Below are 15,900 nucleotides of genomic sequence, written 5' to 3'. Positions count from 1 at the left end.
GCTTTCTTCCCTTGATTATTTTCTTATTTTTAATCTATAAATGGAAGTTATTGATGCTTTATATTTCAGTCCTCATCAGTGTTGATTGATCCAGAAATCATTAATGCAACTACTACTTACAAAATCATAAAAATCTAAACATTCTGCTTGGATGTACAAACAATAAGTGCATGTACCAACAGATCTAATGAGAGAGGTTTTATTACGTATTTTAAATACTAAAGCTATTTGTTATCACATAAATAGGATCCAGTAATCCAGGTCTAACTTAGGTTAATTGATTTTGCAGGGTTTCTCCCCTCCCGTAAGTTATTAAATGCTTTTGATTCCTTCTTGGAAAGGCAACATGTTTTATTTCACAAAGAAAAGTCTCTCTCATTTTGACAGTTATCCTTCCCAACAACTAAGCTCCACCTTGACCCATATTTATGATAAAGGCCCAGTGATCAAGTTGTTAGTGATGTTCGAAAATATTCTTAAAGGCAAATTACGCCCTTATAGTTTGAAGCTAAATCACTTCAAAAGTCGAGAAGTGTTTATTTTTGTTGCTGTTTAACTAATGGTGTGGATTATTAACTAGTGTAACGATTAATATACTAGAGTATGTTAATACACTGAAAGTTGACTTTTTTCTAATACTTAGAAGATGAAAATCTCAAAGTATTTGCAGTAGCTAGTATCAGGATTTTCAGAATTTTTGTCACAACGTTCTCCAAATATTCAGATTAGCTTCAATTAGGTTTGCAAATGTACCTTGCAAAGAATTTATGCAAACATCTTGCAACCAGTTTTATAAAGTCCTTTAAGCCAACTTTAAGCAACACGAATCTAAAGTTACTTCAAGTGAGGGTCTAGATAAGCACTGAATTACATCAACTTGAATGAAAGAGGGAAAGTGTATGATGGAAAGAAAGTGCATTTTATTCTATACACGGAACACTGAAAAACAGCCCAAAAACTGGATTTTTTTTTAAAGTTGCAGCATCTCCGGCACCTAGTCTTTTGGGGTAAAGACATCAATATTATACACTTACCCGTTTAACTCATCTAAAACAAATATTCTTTATTAACTTTCAACCCCATGTCACTTACAAGCCAGCAACTTCAAGGAAACCATTAAACCCTATGGGATGAATCCTCAAAAGCCTCCAGATGGGATCTGAGGTAGATACCAGTATGAGTGCCCTTTAAAGTCCAACCTAGATGTTTCAACTTCTGTCCTACAGGTTCATTAATAAAGGGACAGATAAATGTAATGTTTCATAACCACTACCTATTGAGTTACAGTTAGGCTCAAACTTAAACATACCTTTCAATGGTTTTTTCAAATTAGAAGAAAGTTCATAAAATCATTTTTAAAATTACATTATCTGTATTACATCACCTAGAAAATATTACATTTCCATTATGCTTCAGGTTGCACACAGATGCAGAAAATACCCTCAAAAGTCTGCTGTTCATCCATTGTCAGTGATGAACAAAGAGAAAAAACTGGGAGTACATGAAGAACGAAGTAACCAAATAAGCAGAGTTTAGCAGAAAATTACTACTTAGCTAATCACTGCAAATAAGTTATCAGCATCACTAATGAAGATCCTTTATGTAAAACAGACAAGAAAGCTTTAGAAAACGTGACTAAGGATAATACAAGATTTTCTTTATTAATGTCTTAATTATTTATTAAGGGGCAGACAAAGGAGACAGTCTCAACCAAGAGTAAAAATGAAAGACGGAAGTGCACCATTGCCAAATTAAATTTAGACTCTCCATGTGACAACTTTGAAGTTGTAATGTTGAAAGAGAAGGCAATCAAAGTTTATACGGCTGTTGTGTTTTACCAATCCGAAAGGGATGACAGATTTCATCTGAGCTAGTACTAGTTACGTGGCTCTATTAGAACAGCCTCCACTTCGACTTAAGGCCAAATAATCAAGAAAAAGTAATGAAAAATATAAAACTATTTCAACAATTCTGATCAACATGGACTGACCTTTGTCATTGCTAGAACACCACCATATAAAAGATAGTGAAAAAGATTTCACATAACAAGAAATAAAGAGACGCACAAAGAAAAGATCAATTGGGAAATTGCATTAGTTACTACTTCAGCTGAGATGAAGCCAGATTTCTTTTTCCAGAAAAGATGTTACTTTCAAGTCCCTACTCCTCATCTCTGCAAAAATGTCTGGTATCACAAACAAAAAATATTCATTTGTCAATACTATGAGAGTATTTACATATCAGATATCAGCTCAGCTTTGAGTGTCCTTTTTGGGAGTCGCACAGTTTCCTACACAAGTCCTCAACTCTGACTGTAAAGGAATTAATCTCGAGTTAATCTAGAATTAGTCTTACTAATAAGAAAATGGAGGGTCACTCAAACCGGCACAGACTTTTTTTTAAACACCTGTGTCCAATACACTTAATTTCCAGAGTAACTATATTTTCTAAGGGTTAATACCATCACCCAATTAAGCGTCTCCCAAAGAGAAGTATCCAAATTGTTACCACAGAAAATTTTCACAGATCCAGCTCAAGGGAATGGCAAGCAGATGTGTCTGTGGGTCATCTGCTGGTTTCTATGGCTGGACTTGGCAGTGTCTGTAGCTGGTTCTTTGTTTATAGTTTGACTGTCTGGCTGGGGGCTATATGGAATTTGTTGAACAGAAGCTTTGTAGCTAAGGGTAGAAGGGAGGCTCTCTGCTTTTGTTCAGCAATTGCCAGTTAAATGCTAAAACTACAAGGGGGACCAGGATTACCAGACAAAGGCTCTAAAACCTAGGTAGACAGTAGCCAAGAGACACTGGCCTCCATGATCAAGTTAATCTAAGATGCCACCCTGCCCTCTGCTTAACAGAACAGTAAACAGAGGAACCTCTGTAGGACTGTGGTGGTAAGGAAAGGGATTTTTTTTTCCTTAATTCAAGGTAGAAATAAAAAGGTAACTGTAATGGTGACTGAAATAGCAATGAAAAAGATCCAAAGAATTGCAAAAACAACAATACAATGGGAAGCACCAGCTGTACAACATGCATGCCCCTTAAAGGGGTACCTAACAAAGGCCTTTGGGTCTGTTTGTTGTAGGGTGGCAGGGTTGCACTGCCTGACAGAATTTAGGGAGGAAAAGATTTGAGGACAATAGGTACAGTAGGAGAAAACAGTGGAGCTCAGATAGTTTTGAGGGCAAGACGGAAGAGAGGGGAGGAAAGGCTACACTGACAACTCAAGATTTGCAGACCCTGCTGAACAAAAGGAATTGTTGGGAAGACCCTTAGACAAGGAGAGTACCCCAGGTAAGCACCTGACCATGAGGACAAAACAGAGGAAGAGAGAATTAGTGGAGGAAGAAGTTGAGAAATATATTGGCTGTATTGGAGATACAGGGAGAAACAAAAGACTTGGCAACCAAGAAAGAAAAGAGCAGTGACCTCCCCAAGAAAAGGAGGATAATTCATATAGTCAAAGACCAAAGGAAGAGAAGACCCAAGGATAATATACAAAAACATGAGAAAGTACTACAGCAGGCAGAATAGTCTACAGAAAGAAGAAAAATACCAGAAAAGCCTAGGTATTTTGCAACAATGTTAAGAAATGGCAGGTGTGTGTGACTGGGGACTCAATCTACCAGTTAATCTTCTTGGAGATCCTTCTGCCCCAAGGCGAAGGAAGGAAAAAAGGAGAGGACTCTGGAGATGAATAACTGACTAAGCACATAGCTTACCGAAATCACTTTGGCACTGCGGAATAATTATCCACTTTTTATAGTAAAAAGGAGCTAAACAGGTTGAATGGCCTCCATCTATGGAGAAGGGAAACCAATCTTCTAGAACAGTGGTCTCCAAACTTTTTTGATCACGCACCTGTATCAGTAAAAAATTTTTGAGCATGCACCCCCAATGTAGGTATAGTTATATTTGCACACCCCTATCAGTAAAAAATTTTTGAGCACGCACCCCCAATATATGTATATTTATAGAAATAGAAATAAAAGTTCTAATATTTTCTTCCCACACCCCAATGGATTGTCTTGCGCACCCCACTTTGGAGACCACTGTTCTAGAAGACAAGATAGCTAGGCTATTAGAAGGATGTTAAACTAACAACAAAGGGGCAGGTGAGAAAAGAATACATTTAGCACAAAAATCAATATATCAAAACAAAATTAATTGAGGTACCCAGGGATCTTAACAAATTTTTTATTGCTGATATGCCAATGCTAGGAAGATAGGTAATGAGTAACAGCAATTAGAAGGGTTCATCTAGTTACTAGATTCTAGTAATATAAAATCAACCTAATTATTGAAATCTGATGGGAGGAGTCAAGTCGTTGGAATTAAAAAAAACATAACTAGGTTATAACCAGTGATTTAAGAACTGAATGAACAAGTCAGGAAAAGAATCTACACTAGATCAAAATGGCATTACGTGTTTCCCCACTCTATAATGAAAAGCCATGAATCCTTATGGCTTACTGTTTTGATAAATAAAAGCACAAAATGGGCTATTAGTGGGTGTCTGGCAAATACCAAATCACTCTAAGAGACAGACGGACCAGTTCCATAAACGTATAAATGTGCTGGCAAAAAATCTGCATTATCATGGAGAAATTCAATCTGCCAGAACTAAAACTATGCTACAATTATTTAAATTCCTGTTGACAATTCCTAACACAAACTTTGCATCCAACATGAGGAATGCATCCGCAGTTTGAGATACAGAAAAACTGATCTACAAAACAAAAATAAGTGGCTGCTTCAGTGCTAGTGACTGTGAGCTGATTATATTTGTTAAATGTAGAAAGAATATTTGAAAAGGCAATTTTACAAGGCTGAAAATACTGAGCCAAATCAACTGGGAAAAATATTAAATAAATAAATGTGTGAATAATTCAGATGTGTTAGAGAGAAATTTATTAGATGCCCAAAAAGACATAAATCTTACAGTATGAAAAAAATATTAGACTGGTTTTAAAAAAATCTCAGGGTAGAAAGGAAGTGAAAGCAGTTATAAAAACATAATAAATGTAAAAAATAGTTATTAACAAGCTAAAAGGTATAAAATTGATTAAAGCAGCAAAAGAGCAAAAAAGAGAAATCTATTGCTGGCAAAATGAAAGAGAAATGATTTGGAAAAGAAGAACCTGAACAATGGTATTTATCTTCTACCACATGAATACCACAGAACTGTCAATAATTGTACATAAAAAGCAATCATTAGTTATTTCTTTTTATTTGGAAAAGACAGATATGTTCATATTATGTGATAAAATATTTGTCACTGGTACAGTAACTGAAGACTATGTTAAACAACAGCTCCTGAAGTCAAACATTTTAAAATAAAAAGTCCAGATGAATGTGATCCAAAAGTTTCAGAAGACACAGTTGAACAGCTCTGTGGACTGTTTATGCCAAATTTTCAGGAAGTTTTGGAAAAAGGGTAGAGGAGTGTAAGAATGCCATCTTTACTACTGTTGTGCCAATAATTAAACAAGCTGACCCAAGTTACAGAAGAACTCTCAGGCCAAAATTGGTCCCTTGCAAAATAATGAAGGAGGTATAGGAATGTGTTAAATAAAGAATTAAAGAAATCAATGGCATTATTGAATTAAAGGGAATTTATAGGAAAGTAAGTCTTATCTAACTCGGTATTTTTATGATATTACAAATTAAGATGATAGAGGTAACAGTCTTTATGTAACAGACTTCTTTGGGGTATTTGATTCAGTACTGCAAAACTTTGTGATTGCTGGATAACAGAGATTTGACTGTATTTAACTAGCCAGAATACTTAATTAAACAGAATTTCAGTAGCAGGTGTCTGAGTGCGGAGCCCCCTAGTGGCAGAAAGGGGGACGCTCAGCTGCCAGTCACCAGGGCTGCACAGGTGCTGGTTGCCAGTGCAACTGGGAAAACCAGCTGACCAGGAAGGGGCAGGGCTTATCCCTTCTTAAGCCCAGGTAGGAGGCTAGTCCCTCTCCAGCAGCCATGGGTGAAGGGACTCAGCTTGGACAGACAGAGGGGACGACTCTGGTGTTGAGAGCAGCCCCTGGTCACGGCTGAGGGTGGGGAGCCCTCCTTCCCCCCTGCTCCTCTCTAGTAGGGAGTAGGTTTTTGTTTGACTGGACAGTCTAGTTTTTATGTTGTAGCCCAGGGGCTTTATGTTTTACATTTACTGTTTTGACCAGAGGACTGGGCGAGGCTATTAGGGGTCGAGGAGGCCTCGTAGGAGCTCCACGGTAGCGTGGGGTCTCCTGGTGCCAGAGAGGGCGCAGCTTTGTTTGGGGGCGTATTGGCCCCAGCCCCGAGAGGAAAGGGGGCAGCGAGAAGCCCCAAGAGAGGGAAGAGGGCGGCGGGGAGCCCCAGAGCAAGCGAGAGAGGGGGCAGTGAGGAGCCCCAGAAGTAAAGAGGAGGGCTAGAACATAACAAGACCCAGGTCAAACCATGTCAACTCCATCTGCGAGGCTTGGGCTACGGTGTAGGGGAGGAAAAGGAGCTGCAGATAGCACCCCCTGTCACCAGGGCATGGAAAAATGGGCAGCCTCTCGCTGATTACAACCATCTTCTAATCAAGTAAGACCAAGGCATGGCAGGCGAGTAAGCAGACGGTTGGCCCATTACAAGAGGGCGGGGCCACTCCCAGAAAGGCTCCGATATTGATAGCCCTGTCACACAGGGCACATATGGCGCCAAGCCATTTTGCTGCCTGCTTAGCTGCTCTGAGGGTATCTGAGTAGTCACATCATGCTGCACTGTTTTCCTGCCTGCTGTGCTGCTCTGAGGGCAGCCGCACAGGGTATCTGAATGTGCATGCCCCTCCCCCCCCGGTGCAGCAGCCAGGCTGCCCTGATGTTTGGGGTGGCTGACTATTATGGCATTCTTATTTGTATACCTTTTTATTCTTTATACGGTATGTTACCCTGTAATGTATTGTACACTAATTCTTTGACAATGTGCGCTACAGGTATGGCACTGTCTTCATAGTTTCATAGTGCTTACCGTCAGAAGGGACCTAAACAGATCATCAGGTCCAACCCCCTTCCCCAGGCAGGAATGAGTGCCGAGGTCATAACACCCCAGCCAAATATCTGTGCAGCCTCCTCCTGAAGATCCCCAAGGTAGGAGAGAGCACCACCTCCCTTGGGAGTCCATTCCAGAGCCTGACAGCCCTAACTGTAAGGTAATGTCTCCTGATGTCTAGCCTGAACCTTCTCTCTAACAATTTGTGGCTGTTATTCCTAGTAACCCCTGGTGGTGCCCGGGAGAACACAGCCTCATCCAATTTCCACTGGTCCCCCCCAGTGAGTTTGTAAATGGCCACCAGATTCCCTCTCAGACTTCTCCCATGGAGGCTGAATAGATTCAGGCCTTTAGCCTCTCCTCATAGGGCCTGACACGCTGCCCCTTGACCATGCAAGTGGCCCTCCTCTGGACCCTCTCAATGCTAGCCACATCCCTCTTGAAGTGTGGTGCTCAGAACTCCAATGCTAGCCACATCCCTCTTGAAGTATGGACACAGTACTCCAACAGCAGCCTAACCAACACCGCACAGAGGGGAAGGATCACCTCCCTGGCTCTGCTTGTGATGCATCCGTAGATGCACGACAAGGTACAGTTAGCCTTACTGACCGCTTCCTCGCATTGGCAACTCATATTCATCCTGGAGTCAACAATGACTCCAAAGATCCCTTTCTGCCACTGTTTTGACAAGAGGGGGTGTTCCCAAGCCTATAAGTGTGTTGTTGGTTCCTTCTTCCTGGATGCAGCACCTTGCACTTGTCTGTGTTGAATTCCATTCTATTCTCATCCGCCCACCTCTGTAACCTGTCTAGATCTAGCTGGATTCTGTCCCTCCCCTCCAGTGTACCCCACCTTGCTCCACACCTTGGTGTTGTCAGCAAGTTTGGACAGCATGCTTTTCACACCCACATTGCTGATAAAGATGTTGAACAGTACAGGCCCCAGGACCAAGCCATGGGGGACTCCACTGCCCACATCCCTCCAGGTCAAAAACAACCCATCCACCACCACTCTCTGGGTGCAATATCTAGTCAATTTGCCACCCATCTGACTGTATCTGTCTTCCTTGAGTACAACTCTCAGATAACCAGAATTTTTAGATAAGCGGCACCCCCCATTCTCCACTGATGCCAGATAACAGATTTTACTGTAACAGATTAAAAAAACTTTATTAAGAAAACGTTAATTAAAAGGTTTGGTATAATACAGTACAATAAGAAGAGAAATGGGACCCCAACCTTGGTAACCAGATGGGTATGTACTTGTAGGATGGTAAAGCAGCATTAGGTATTGTGTGTAACCTCTAGTCTTCAGCTGCCCAGGAAAAAGTGCTGTCAGTACCATTTCCAGTCTTTATTGATGTCTACAGTATGAGGGTTGGCAGGAAGAGGGGAATACTTTTTGTCCCCCACAATTCTCACATCTGCAAGGTGTTCTTGGCTGGTTCTCTTTCTACTGACAATGACCTGCAATGTGCTCTAATGATACAAATTCAAGATGGACAGATTGAGTGTAGGGTTACCATACGTCCAGGTTTTCCCAGACACGTCCTCTTTTTTGGCCACCTGTCCTTGTGTCCAGGAAGGTTTTTAAAGTGGGAGCAAATGTCTGGGTTTTTCCTCTTCCTCTGCTTTCCTAGGCAGTAGCAGCTTGGGACTGCTTGGGGCTGGGAGCAGCAGACAGGGTGATTGGCTGCCAGGGATCATGTACTCTGCACATGTACCCTGGAAAACTCCCAGGAGCTGCATGGACAGCATGGCTGGGGGAGAGGTGGAGTGGCTGCAGATCAGGAGCAAGGGGAACTAGCAGGGCTGGCAGGGGGCAATGGGTCAGAAGGTGCTGGGTGGGGCAGGGGGCTCCAGATCAGAAGCGAGGGGCACCGGCAGGCTGTGGAGGGCAAGGAGCTGCAGGTCAGGAGTGAGGGGCACCGGCAGAGCTGGGAGGGTAGGGGTTTAGGAGGTTGGGGCAGAGGCATATCATTGCCCCCCCCCCACCCCTACACAATTATATACCCCTTTCCCCACCTCCTCCCTGCAGGTGTTCTCTTTTTTGATACTGGAAATATGGTAACCCTAAGTGTATTAATACTGGTGACCCAACAGACTTCAAAACTGTAGTGTTAGAGTGATGTTGTAGCACTGATGGTCCAGGAATTATGAAGGAGGGAAAAAATATTCTTGGGTGATGTCCTTTATTTGTGAACAGCACAGTTGGGATAAAATTAGACAAGCTTTTAAATGCAAAGCATTCTTCTTCAGGTCTGAGGAAGAAAGCTGTGCTTGACCTGAAGTAGAATGCTTTGTATCAAAAGCTCATCTAACTTTATCCAAATTGTGCAGCTGGTCCATTAAAAGACATCACCCCCAAAAAGCCTTGCTTCTTGCAGGTGTCAAAATGTAATGATAAATTAGAATAATTTTTGATGGGCTGGGGGTTTCTGCAAGAACTAGTTCTTGATCCTGCATTATGTTGTGTTTATATCAATGACCTGCCAAAAGACAAAATAGCTACTAATTATGTTTGCAGAAGACAGATTGCAATAGTTGTAAATAATGAAGATAAAAGGTCACAATACAAAGCTGGATAACTGGGCATAAGTTAGATGCAAGCAAACAATACGCTTTGCAATCCACTAGAATGTAAGACCATACATCTGGGACCAAAGAATAAAATGAACCTGAGCTTCCCATGAGATATGGTAGCCAGAAAAGCTAATTCAGTCCTTGGATGTATGAACACGAAAATACCATGTAGCAGTATGGCAGTTATGTTACTTCTGTATTTGGCAATAATGCAACAACTCCTGCATAATGTGCTTAGTTATTTTACAGATGTCAGCCAGTATTAGCTATGCAAACACCTATAATGCAATTCACAAGATAAATGCAGAGATCTCAAATAGGAAGCCACAGTGTCGAAAACATTTTAATTCATAGTGGTGTTTTTGAGTTCTTTGCAACAAAAGAATTACTTCATTACTTTTACAGATTCACATAATTTTACAGCTGGAAAGGAGCCTGTGAGATCATTGGGTCCTCGGGTCAGATCCCTTCCACAGTCAAAAAACAAATGGAAACTAAGAGCTAGGGGGGGTTCCTTGAGTCTAACACAGCTTTTGACAAATTAGGCCATCACCTACAAAAGCTTGTTTTTCAGAATGAGTTATTTTCTAAGATGCCACTCTACCCTGCCTTTGGCTCAAAAGGTTGAGAGCCACTAGGTTAAGAGGTGACCTGATCACAGGTAGTAAACACCTGTGTGAAAGATAAATTTGCTAAGAGAACCCTTCAATCAAGCCAACAAAGGTGTGAGAAAACTAATCAATGGTAATAAGTTGAAAAAGACTAGAACAAGATCTTAAATTGAATTTCAGGCTAGAAATAAGACTAGTTATTAACAGTTTTCTTGTTTATTTGTTTATAGGTTAATTAGTTGTGGGACACACTAACTTATGATTTTGAAAGCCTCCATAACCGGTAATTTAAAAAATTAGTTGAACTGTTTTTCTAAAAGATATACTCAAGTTTAATAGCAATATTGAAGTTTAATTAATAGTAATAGTGAAGCAAAAATTAATTTAGTAAAATCCTTTGAAGTCCAAGTCAAGTAGAAGATCACAATGGTCCTTTCTGGACTTGATCTATTAACCTAAAATCTGTTCATGCTCCAAGTTTGGACATAACCATGCAAAAATAGCCTATATCTATTCAAAATGCAGCTGTTACTATAATCTTTTGATTTTGAAGGTCACCCCATTGTTGTCTATTTAAGTTCAAAAATCAACCTTTATTGCATGACACTGGAAGTTAAGGATTCCAAACAAGGAATTCTACTCAAGAAGTGGACATACTTATTGCCGTATTACAAAAGCATGATAGGCAGCGCGCATCTCCAGCTGCTTACAGACATTTAAAAAACAAAACAACCCCCTCCCTCCCACCCCACTGGTACTTTACCAGAAGCTCAGTAGGTTCAACCCAGCTCTGCAGCATAGATCAGGTGCTTCAGTGGGGCTTTTTAATGCTTTTAAAAGCTGATTCAATCGGCTATTAGATAAAAAGTGCCCAAAAACCCCTCACTAAAGCACCTAATCTAGATAGACATGGGCCAAGCCGGGTCCAACTAGTGCAATGCCTCTTCTGGGTACATGCCAGGCTTGGCATGGGAGAGCACCCAGTTTAAAGTAAAACACCATTGTTGTTTTTTGGGGGTTTTTTAAACATCTGTAAGCAGCCTCCATGTTTTTTTAAATGTGATTGTGTTTCCTATTCTTCCACCACCAATGATAAATATAGCCGTATTTCACTAACTGAACTATTGTCTGTCCACAAAAAGCTCATAGGAGCTTTTACCACTCATCTACCAACTTGACTACTTGTCAACACAGGGGAACTTCCCAAATTCATACACAGCATACCATCATAAATAGATCTTACTGGCCTAACTTTCACTACTCTTGTGGGATACAAAGAACAACACAAGATACTTACGTTTCTCATTTGTTCTGATGCTCAGCAAGTGTGAAGGTCAATTCAAGTTTCTTCTCAGACTATTCAGTACAGAGGTTCTCAACCTTTTCAGACTCAAGGCACCACACATTAGACTCAAGGCAGCCCTCAGAAAATACCAGCTCTTTTTCAACAGTTTTTAACAACAAAAATAATATTGTTTCTGTTGCAAAGAATTTAAAAAGCTCACAGTAGGTCAAACTCTTTTAACAATATGCGTTCCTGTTTGAAGTCTCTGGACTTATCTTGTGAATTGTGTTATCATACTTAACAGTGTTAGTGCTGCATAGCACTTCACAGTACCCTTCAAAGGATCTCAGAGCATCCCAGGGTGCCACAGCACTCCGGAGAGAATCACTAGTTTAATGAAGAAATATATAAATACTGTCAAACTGATGATTAATTAGGCTGCAACTCTGTTTCATTACAAAAAAAGGAAGCAAAGCAGTTCTTTCTATGAAAGGCACTAAAGAAGATTTTTAAAAGTGGCATAATATAACAGATGAACTTCTGTATTGTTTTTCCAGGACCCACTTCAGACCAAAACTGCTTAGCCTATGTATACACTGTCATTTTGGGTTTCTCAGCACTCCACGAATGTAACTAAATCTCCATTTTAACAATGCCATAGTCTTGCATTCTAAGCTTTTTCAAGAGATAGAATCCTAGACAAGTTCAAACATCTCCATGTTAAAAAAACCACTTATTATATTAAGGGTACAAGCAATAATTGTAGTTTAGACTATTAATCAATAAAGTAATCAAGAGAATTTGTGCAATTCATCTGCTAACATCCCAACTGCCTCAACACTACTGGCTATTTTAACTGAAATATTTACAAAAGGAGAATGGGAATTCTAAAATTCTGCCTGAAGAGAACAGAAATCAAAATACATTTATAAGGGGCTTGGGGGGGGGTGGTTTAAAGCTAATGTGAATCAGACTTCCTGTTTAACACAGGTCACCTAGTGTTCCCTTATTTAAACCTATAAATTCATGTTAAGCTAAAGTATACCTTTTAGAAACACCCCAATCTTCAAGACTTCATGCGATAAAGAATTCATCACATCCTTGAAAAGTGGTTTCAATGATTAATTATTATAGCTGTTAAAAATCTGTATCTGATTTCTAGTGGTCTCGCTTCAGCTTCTAGCCACTGGATCTTGATGAGTGTTTGCTATATTAAAAGTTCTTCACTATCAGAAATAGACTTCCCTGGTCTGAAAAAATTACACGATCTGGTGACTTATATTTATAAATGAAATAAACTGAGCTTCTTCAGTACAGCACTGTGTGGCAATTAGATAGCAAAAGATCATTATGTAGCAACTGACTTAAACAGCACAAGTTTCATGCTAGCTTAAAGAGTAAATATTTTTCCATGATAGCAGCCTTCAAAGAACTGCAGAAATTCTCTGGTTCAACATTTCATCCTTTGGGAACTTTTCACAGGATGTAGTTCACTACCTCAGCATAGGCTCTGTTCAATCACTTGCACACAAAGTTTCACACATTAATTAAATTATATGGTCAATTTATTGAGCATGGGATTAAGAGCCCAAATCCTAGAGTTTCATCCCTTGCTTTTACATGAAACAAAAGTATAACTCTTGAAAAGTGAGTAAACCTCTTTAACAGATTAATCTAACACAATGGAATGGAAACATTAGATCTTGTGTACACAAAGACACAGTGACTTAATCGTCATAGTTGTTAGGGGGTGGAAGAGACCTTACAGATAGATCATCAGGTCCAGCCCCCCTCCACTCGATACAATTTTAAATTTATTCAGTTAAAGCAGCAAAAATAGTTTTCACCATTTTGTTTATTTTAGATGAAGCTTCTTTGGTTTTTGTTGAAGTGTATTAAGAATCTTTTTGATTAAACCTGAGCCACTCAAACCAAACTAAGCAGCTACACAATGGTTTGCAATTTTAAATCTTGTTTGTTTAAACCAGTGCAACTTTCTTGTTAGGCAAGGCCTTAGCTTATGTTTGCACAAAAATAATAAATGCTATTGCATATGCAGGCCTCCCAACTGGGGAACAATTCTAATTCAGCAGTGTTTGCATGGAAGTGAGCTAGAAGGCCCCATTTTTATTTTAATGTCTTAAATCTTGACAAAACTGACTGACAGACATATAAGTGCAAGAAGGATCAGGCAAGCTGTGTATCTCTGATGAAGTGACAATCTTTTTTTTAAAACCACTTCACTCTTGCAAAAGACTGACACACTGTACCTTCCCACATTAACCTTTAAATCAAAGTACCTCTTTGACAAGTAGTTCTAAAATATTTCTAACCTGACCAACATGATAAAGGAAACACACTAGCTTCATTCAAGACCTATATATAGAAGACATTTCTCCTGACTCAGAGACAGAAGAGAGGCTCTCACTATTACTGCAGGAGAAAAGATCTAGCAGTTCTTTATATATAAATATATATTACAGATTATAATAAATAATACATTTAGAATGATTATTACTTGCCCATAACTGTGATTGAGGAATACTATGAAAACGCTGAGAACCTGTCAAATACTTTCTAAAGTAATTCTGACAAAGTGACAACATCAAGTATAGGTTATACACTGAGTACCGGGGGTGGACAGGGACGACTCAGTAGCGAAGAAAAAATAAAAAGGAGGCAGGAGATAAAAGGAGAGAATATACAGTTCCAAAATCAAGATGTTTAAATGTCTTGCAGGGGCTGGGGTGGCATGGACACTAAGGCACACAGTTGACAGCCCAGAGATCACAAGTTTGAGGTCACAGCAGAAGTGCTCATGGCACAGCCACATCAGATTCCAACAAATCTGAAAATTCTGCTAAATACCTCATCACAAGGACATGAAAAAGGAAATGCCTTGATATTTAAAATAACAACTTGGGTTTTACTTGGGTACACTCAAGAAAAAACAACCTGTACAGAAAATTCCTTTTGTTTCAATACAAAACACTTTAGGTTTTATTAAGGTCAGGTTCTATACATTTGGAACACGTCACTTAAATGCACTATTAAAAATTAGTGGGTGATCAATTCCACTGATACCATCTGGATATTCAAACTGACAGCACTTCAGCATACAATATTTCCACTTTTAAATTCTTCCTACCAAGAAGAAAGAAGTTAAATATGATGCCATGTTTCACGAACTAAGGCTTTTAAGTAATAAAACAATAACCTTATATTAGATATTTATGTTTTGTTAGGTTTTCTTCCAGAAAAGCAGGTCAGCAGTAACATATAAATTAATTTAACCCCACCTATCTGATTTTCAAGACTTTTATGATGTCTGTATTTTAACAACCAAAAGGCCTGCTCTTAGAACTATTTTGTTACTCTTGAGACTACTCACATGAGAGTGTAATTAATAATCACTTAAGTCCTTTGACAAATTATCTATATAATACTCTACTAAATCATATACTGAAATACATACATATACTAGAAATAAGTGTTTCTCTCTATAAAGTATTTTAAATTGTGTTACTTATACATGTATTGAAAGTTAAAAAAATGTGACACTGCAACTTTAAAAAAAATGACTTTTTTTGTAGTGTTGGTATCCTTTAACTGAGTAATTTTACACAAATATGAACCACAAATTGAATAATAAATCACACCGTATATAGGATAAAAAGAATATTACACAGGGGGAGGTTTAGAATTAACTATCTACTCATATACAGCTTTCATTTTTAAACAATGTTAACATACTACTTGCTTGTTAACTGCCTAGTAGACACTGCAGGAAGTCAGCATTTCACTGTAGAAATGTTAAAAGTAAGTGCAGGATATAGCCACATCAGATGTACTCATCCATTTATACTGCAAAATGTCAATCCACAGTGAAATTACACTGAGATAAAGGGTACTGCATAAAGAGGGAGAATGGCTGATTAATTCTCTTTAGAATATTAGCAACATTAATTTTAACTCTCTCCCCGTGTGTAATAGTCTCCAAAGAATAAGAATGGAAATCCAGCCCTGGGGTTTCTTACCTTAAATCTAAGCAACCACTTAATGCATAAATGGAGCAAATAAAAGAGGTAAGGAAAAAAAGCATTGAAAGGTTAGTTGGAACTTCAGGATATGAAGAGAAAGGAAAAAAGAAAGAAAAAAGTTAAGCATTCAGCATTAACAAAATAATGTTTCAGTAGATCATAGAAAGAGTGGTTAAAGCAGAATGTGTCATGAACAAAAGATTTTCAAGATGAAACTTTTAGTTGACACCGATCAAAGAACCTTCATTAAAAGTAGCACATGACCAAATTTTTGTATAACAATTCACCCAAATTCTTGCATTGCTACATTTAAACAAAACAAAACAACTTTTCCTTCAGAATGAAACTTTTTAGGCTCTAAATGCA

At 39.0% G+C, this 15,900-nt stretch overlaps 1 protein-coding gene across 7 annotated transcripts in view; it reads right to left on the bottom strand.

The window, feature by feature from the left end:
• The window catches only part of ABI2 (abl interactor 2), a 101,462-nt gene that overhangs the window by 26,456 nt on the left and 59,106 nt on the right, over positions 1–15,900 (bottom strand). For 4 of the 7 annotated variants that reach the window (XM_019553668.1, XM_019553665.1, XM_019553663.1 and 1 more), the window contains exon 4: positions 15,532–15,549. The exons of the other annotated variants lie outside the window; for them this stretch is intronic. In XM_019553668.1, the coding sequence (XP_019409213.1) occupies positions 15,532–15,549 (18 nt within the window). The remainder of the gene's footprint in view (positions 1–15,531; positions 15,550–15,900) is intronic. 7 annotated transcript variants of the gene reach the window in all.

The sequence above is a fragment of the Crocodylus porosus genome, unplaced genomic scaffold, assembly GCF_001723895.1.
Source record: "Crocodylus porosus isolate Cpor-Errol unplaced genomic scaffold, CroPor_comp1, whole genome shotgun sequence".
In the NCBI taxonomy this organism is placed as follows: domain Eukaryota; kingdom Metazoa; phylum Chordata; order Crocodylia; family Crocodylidae; genus Crocodylus; species Crocodylus porosus.
Note: the sequence above shows the minus strand (reverse complement) of the source record. Positions and strands in the feature narration are given on the sequence as shown.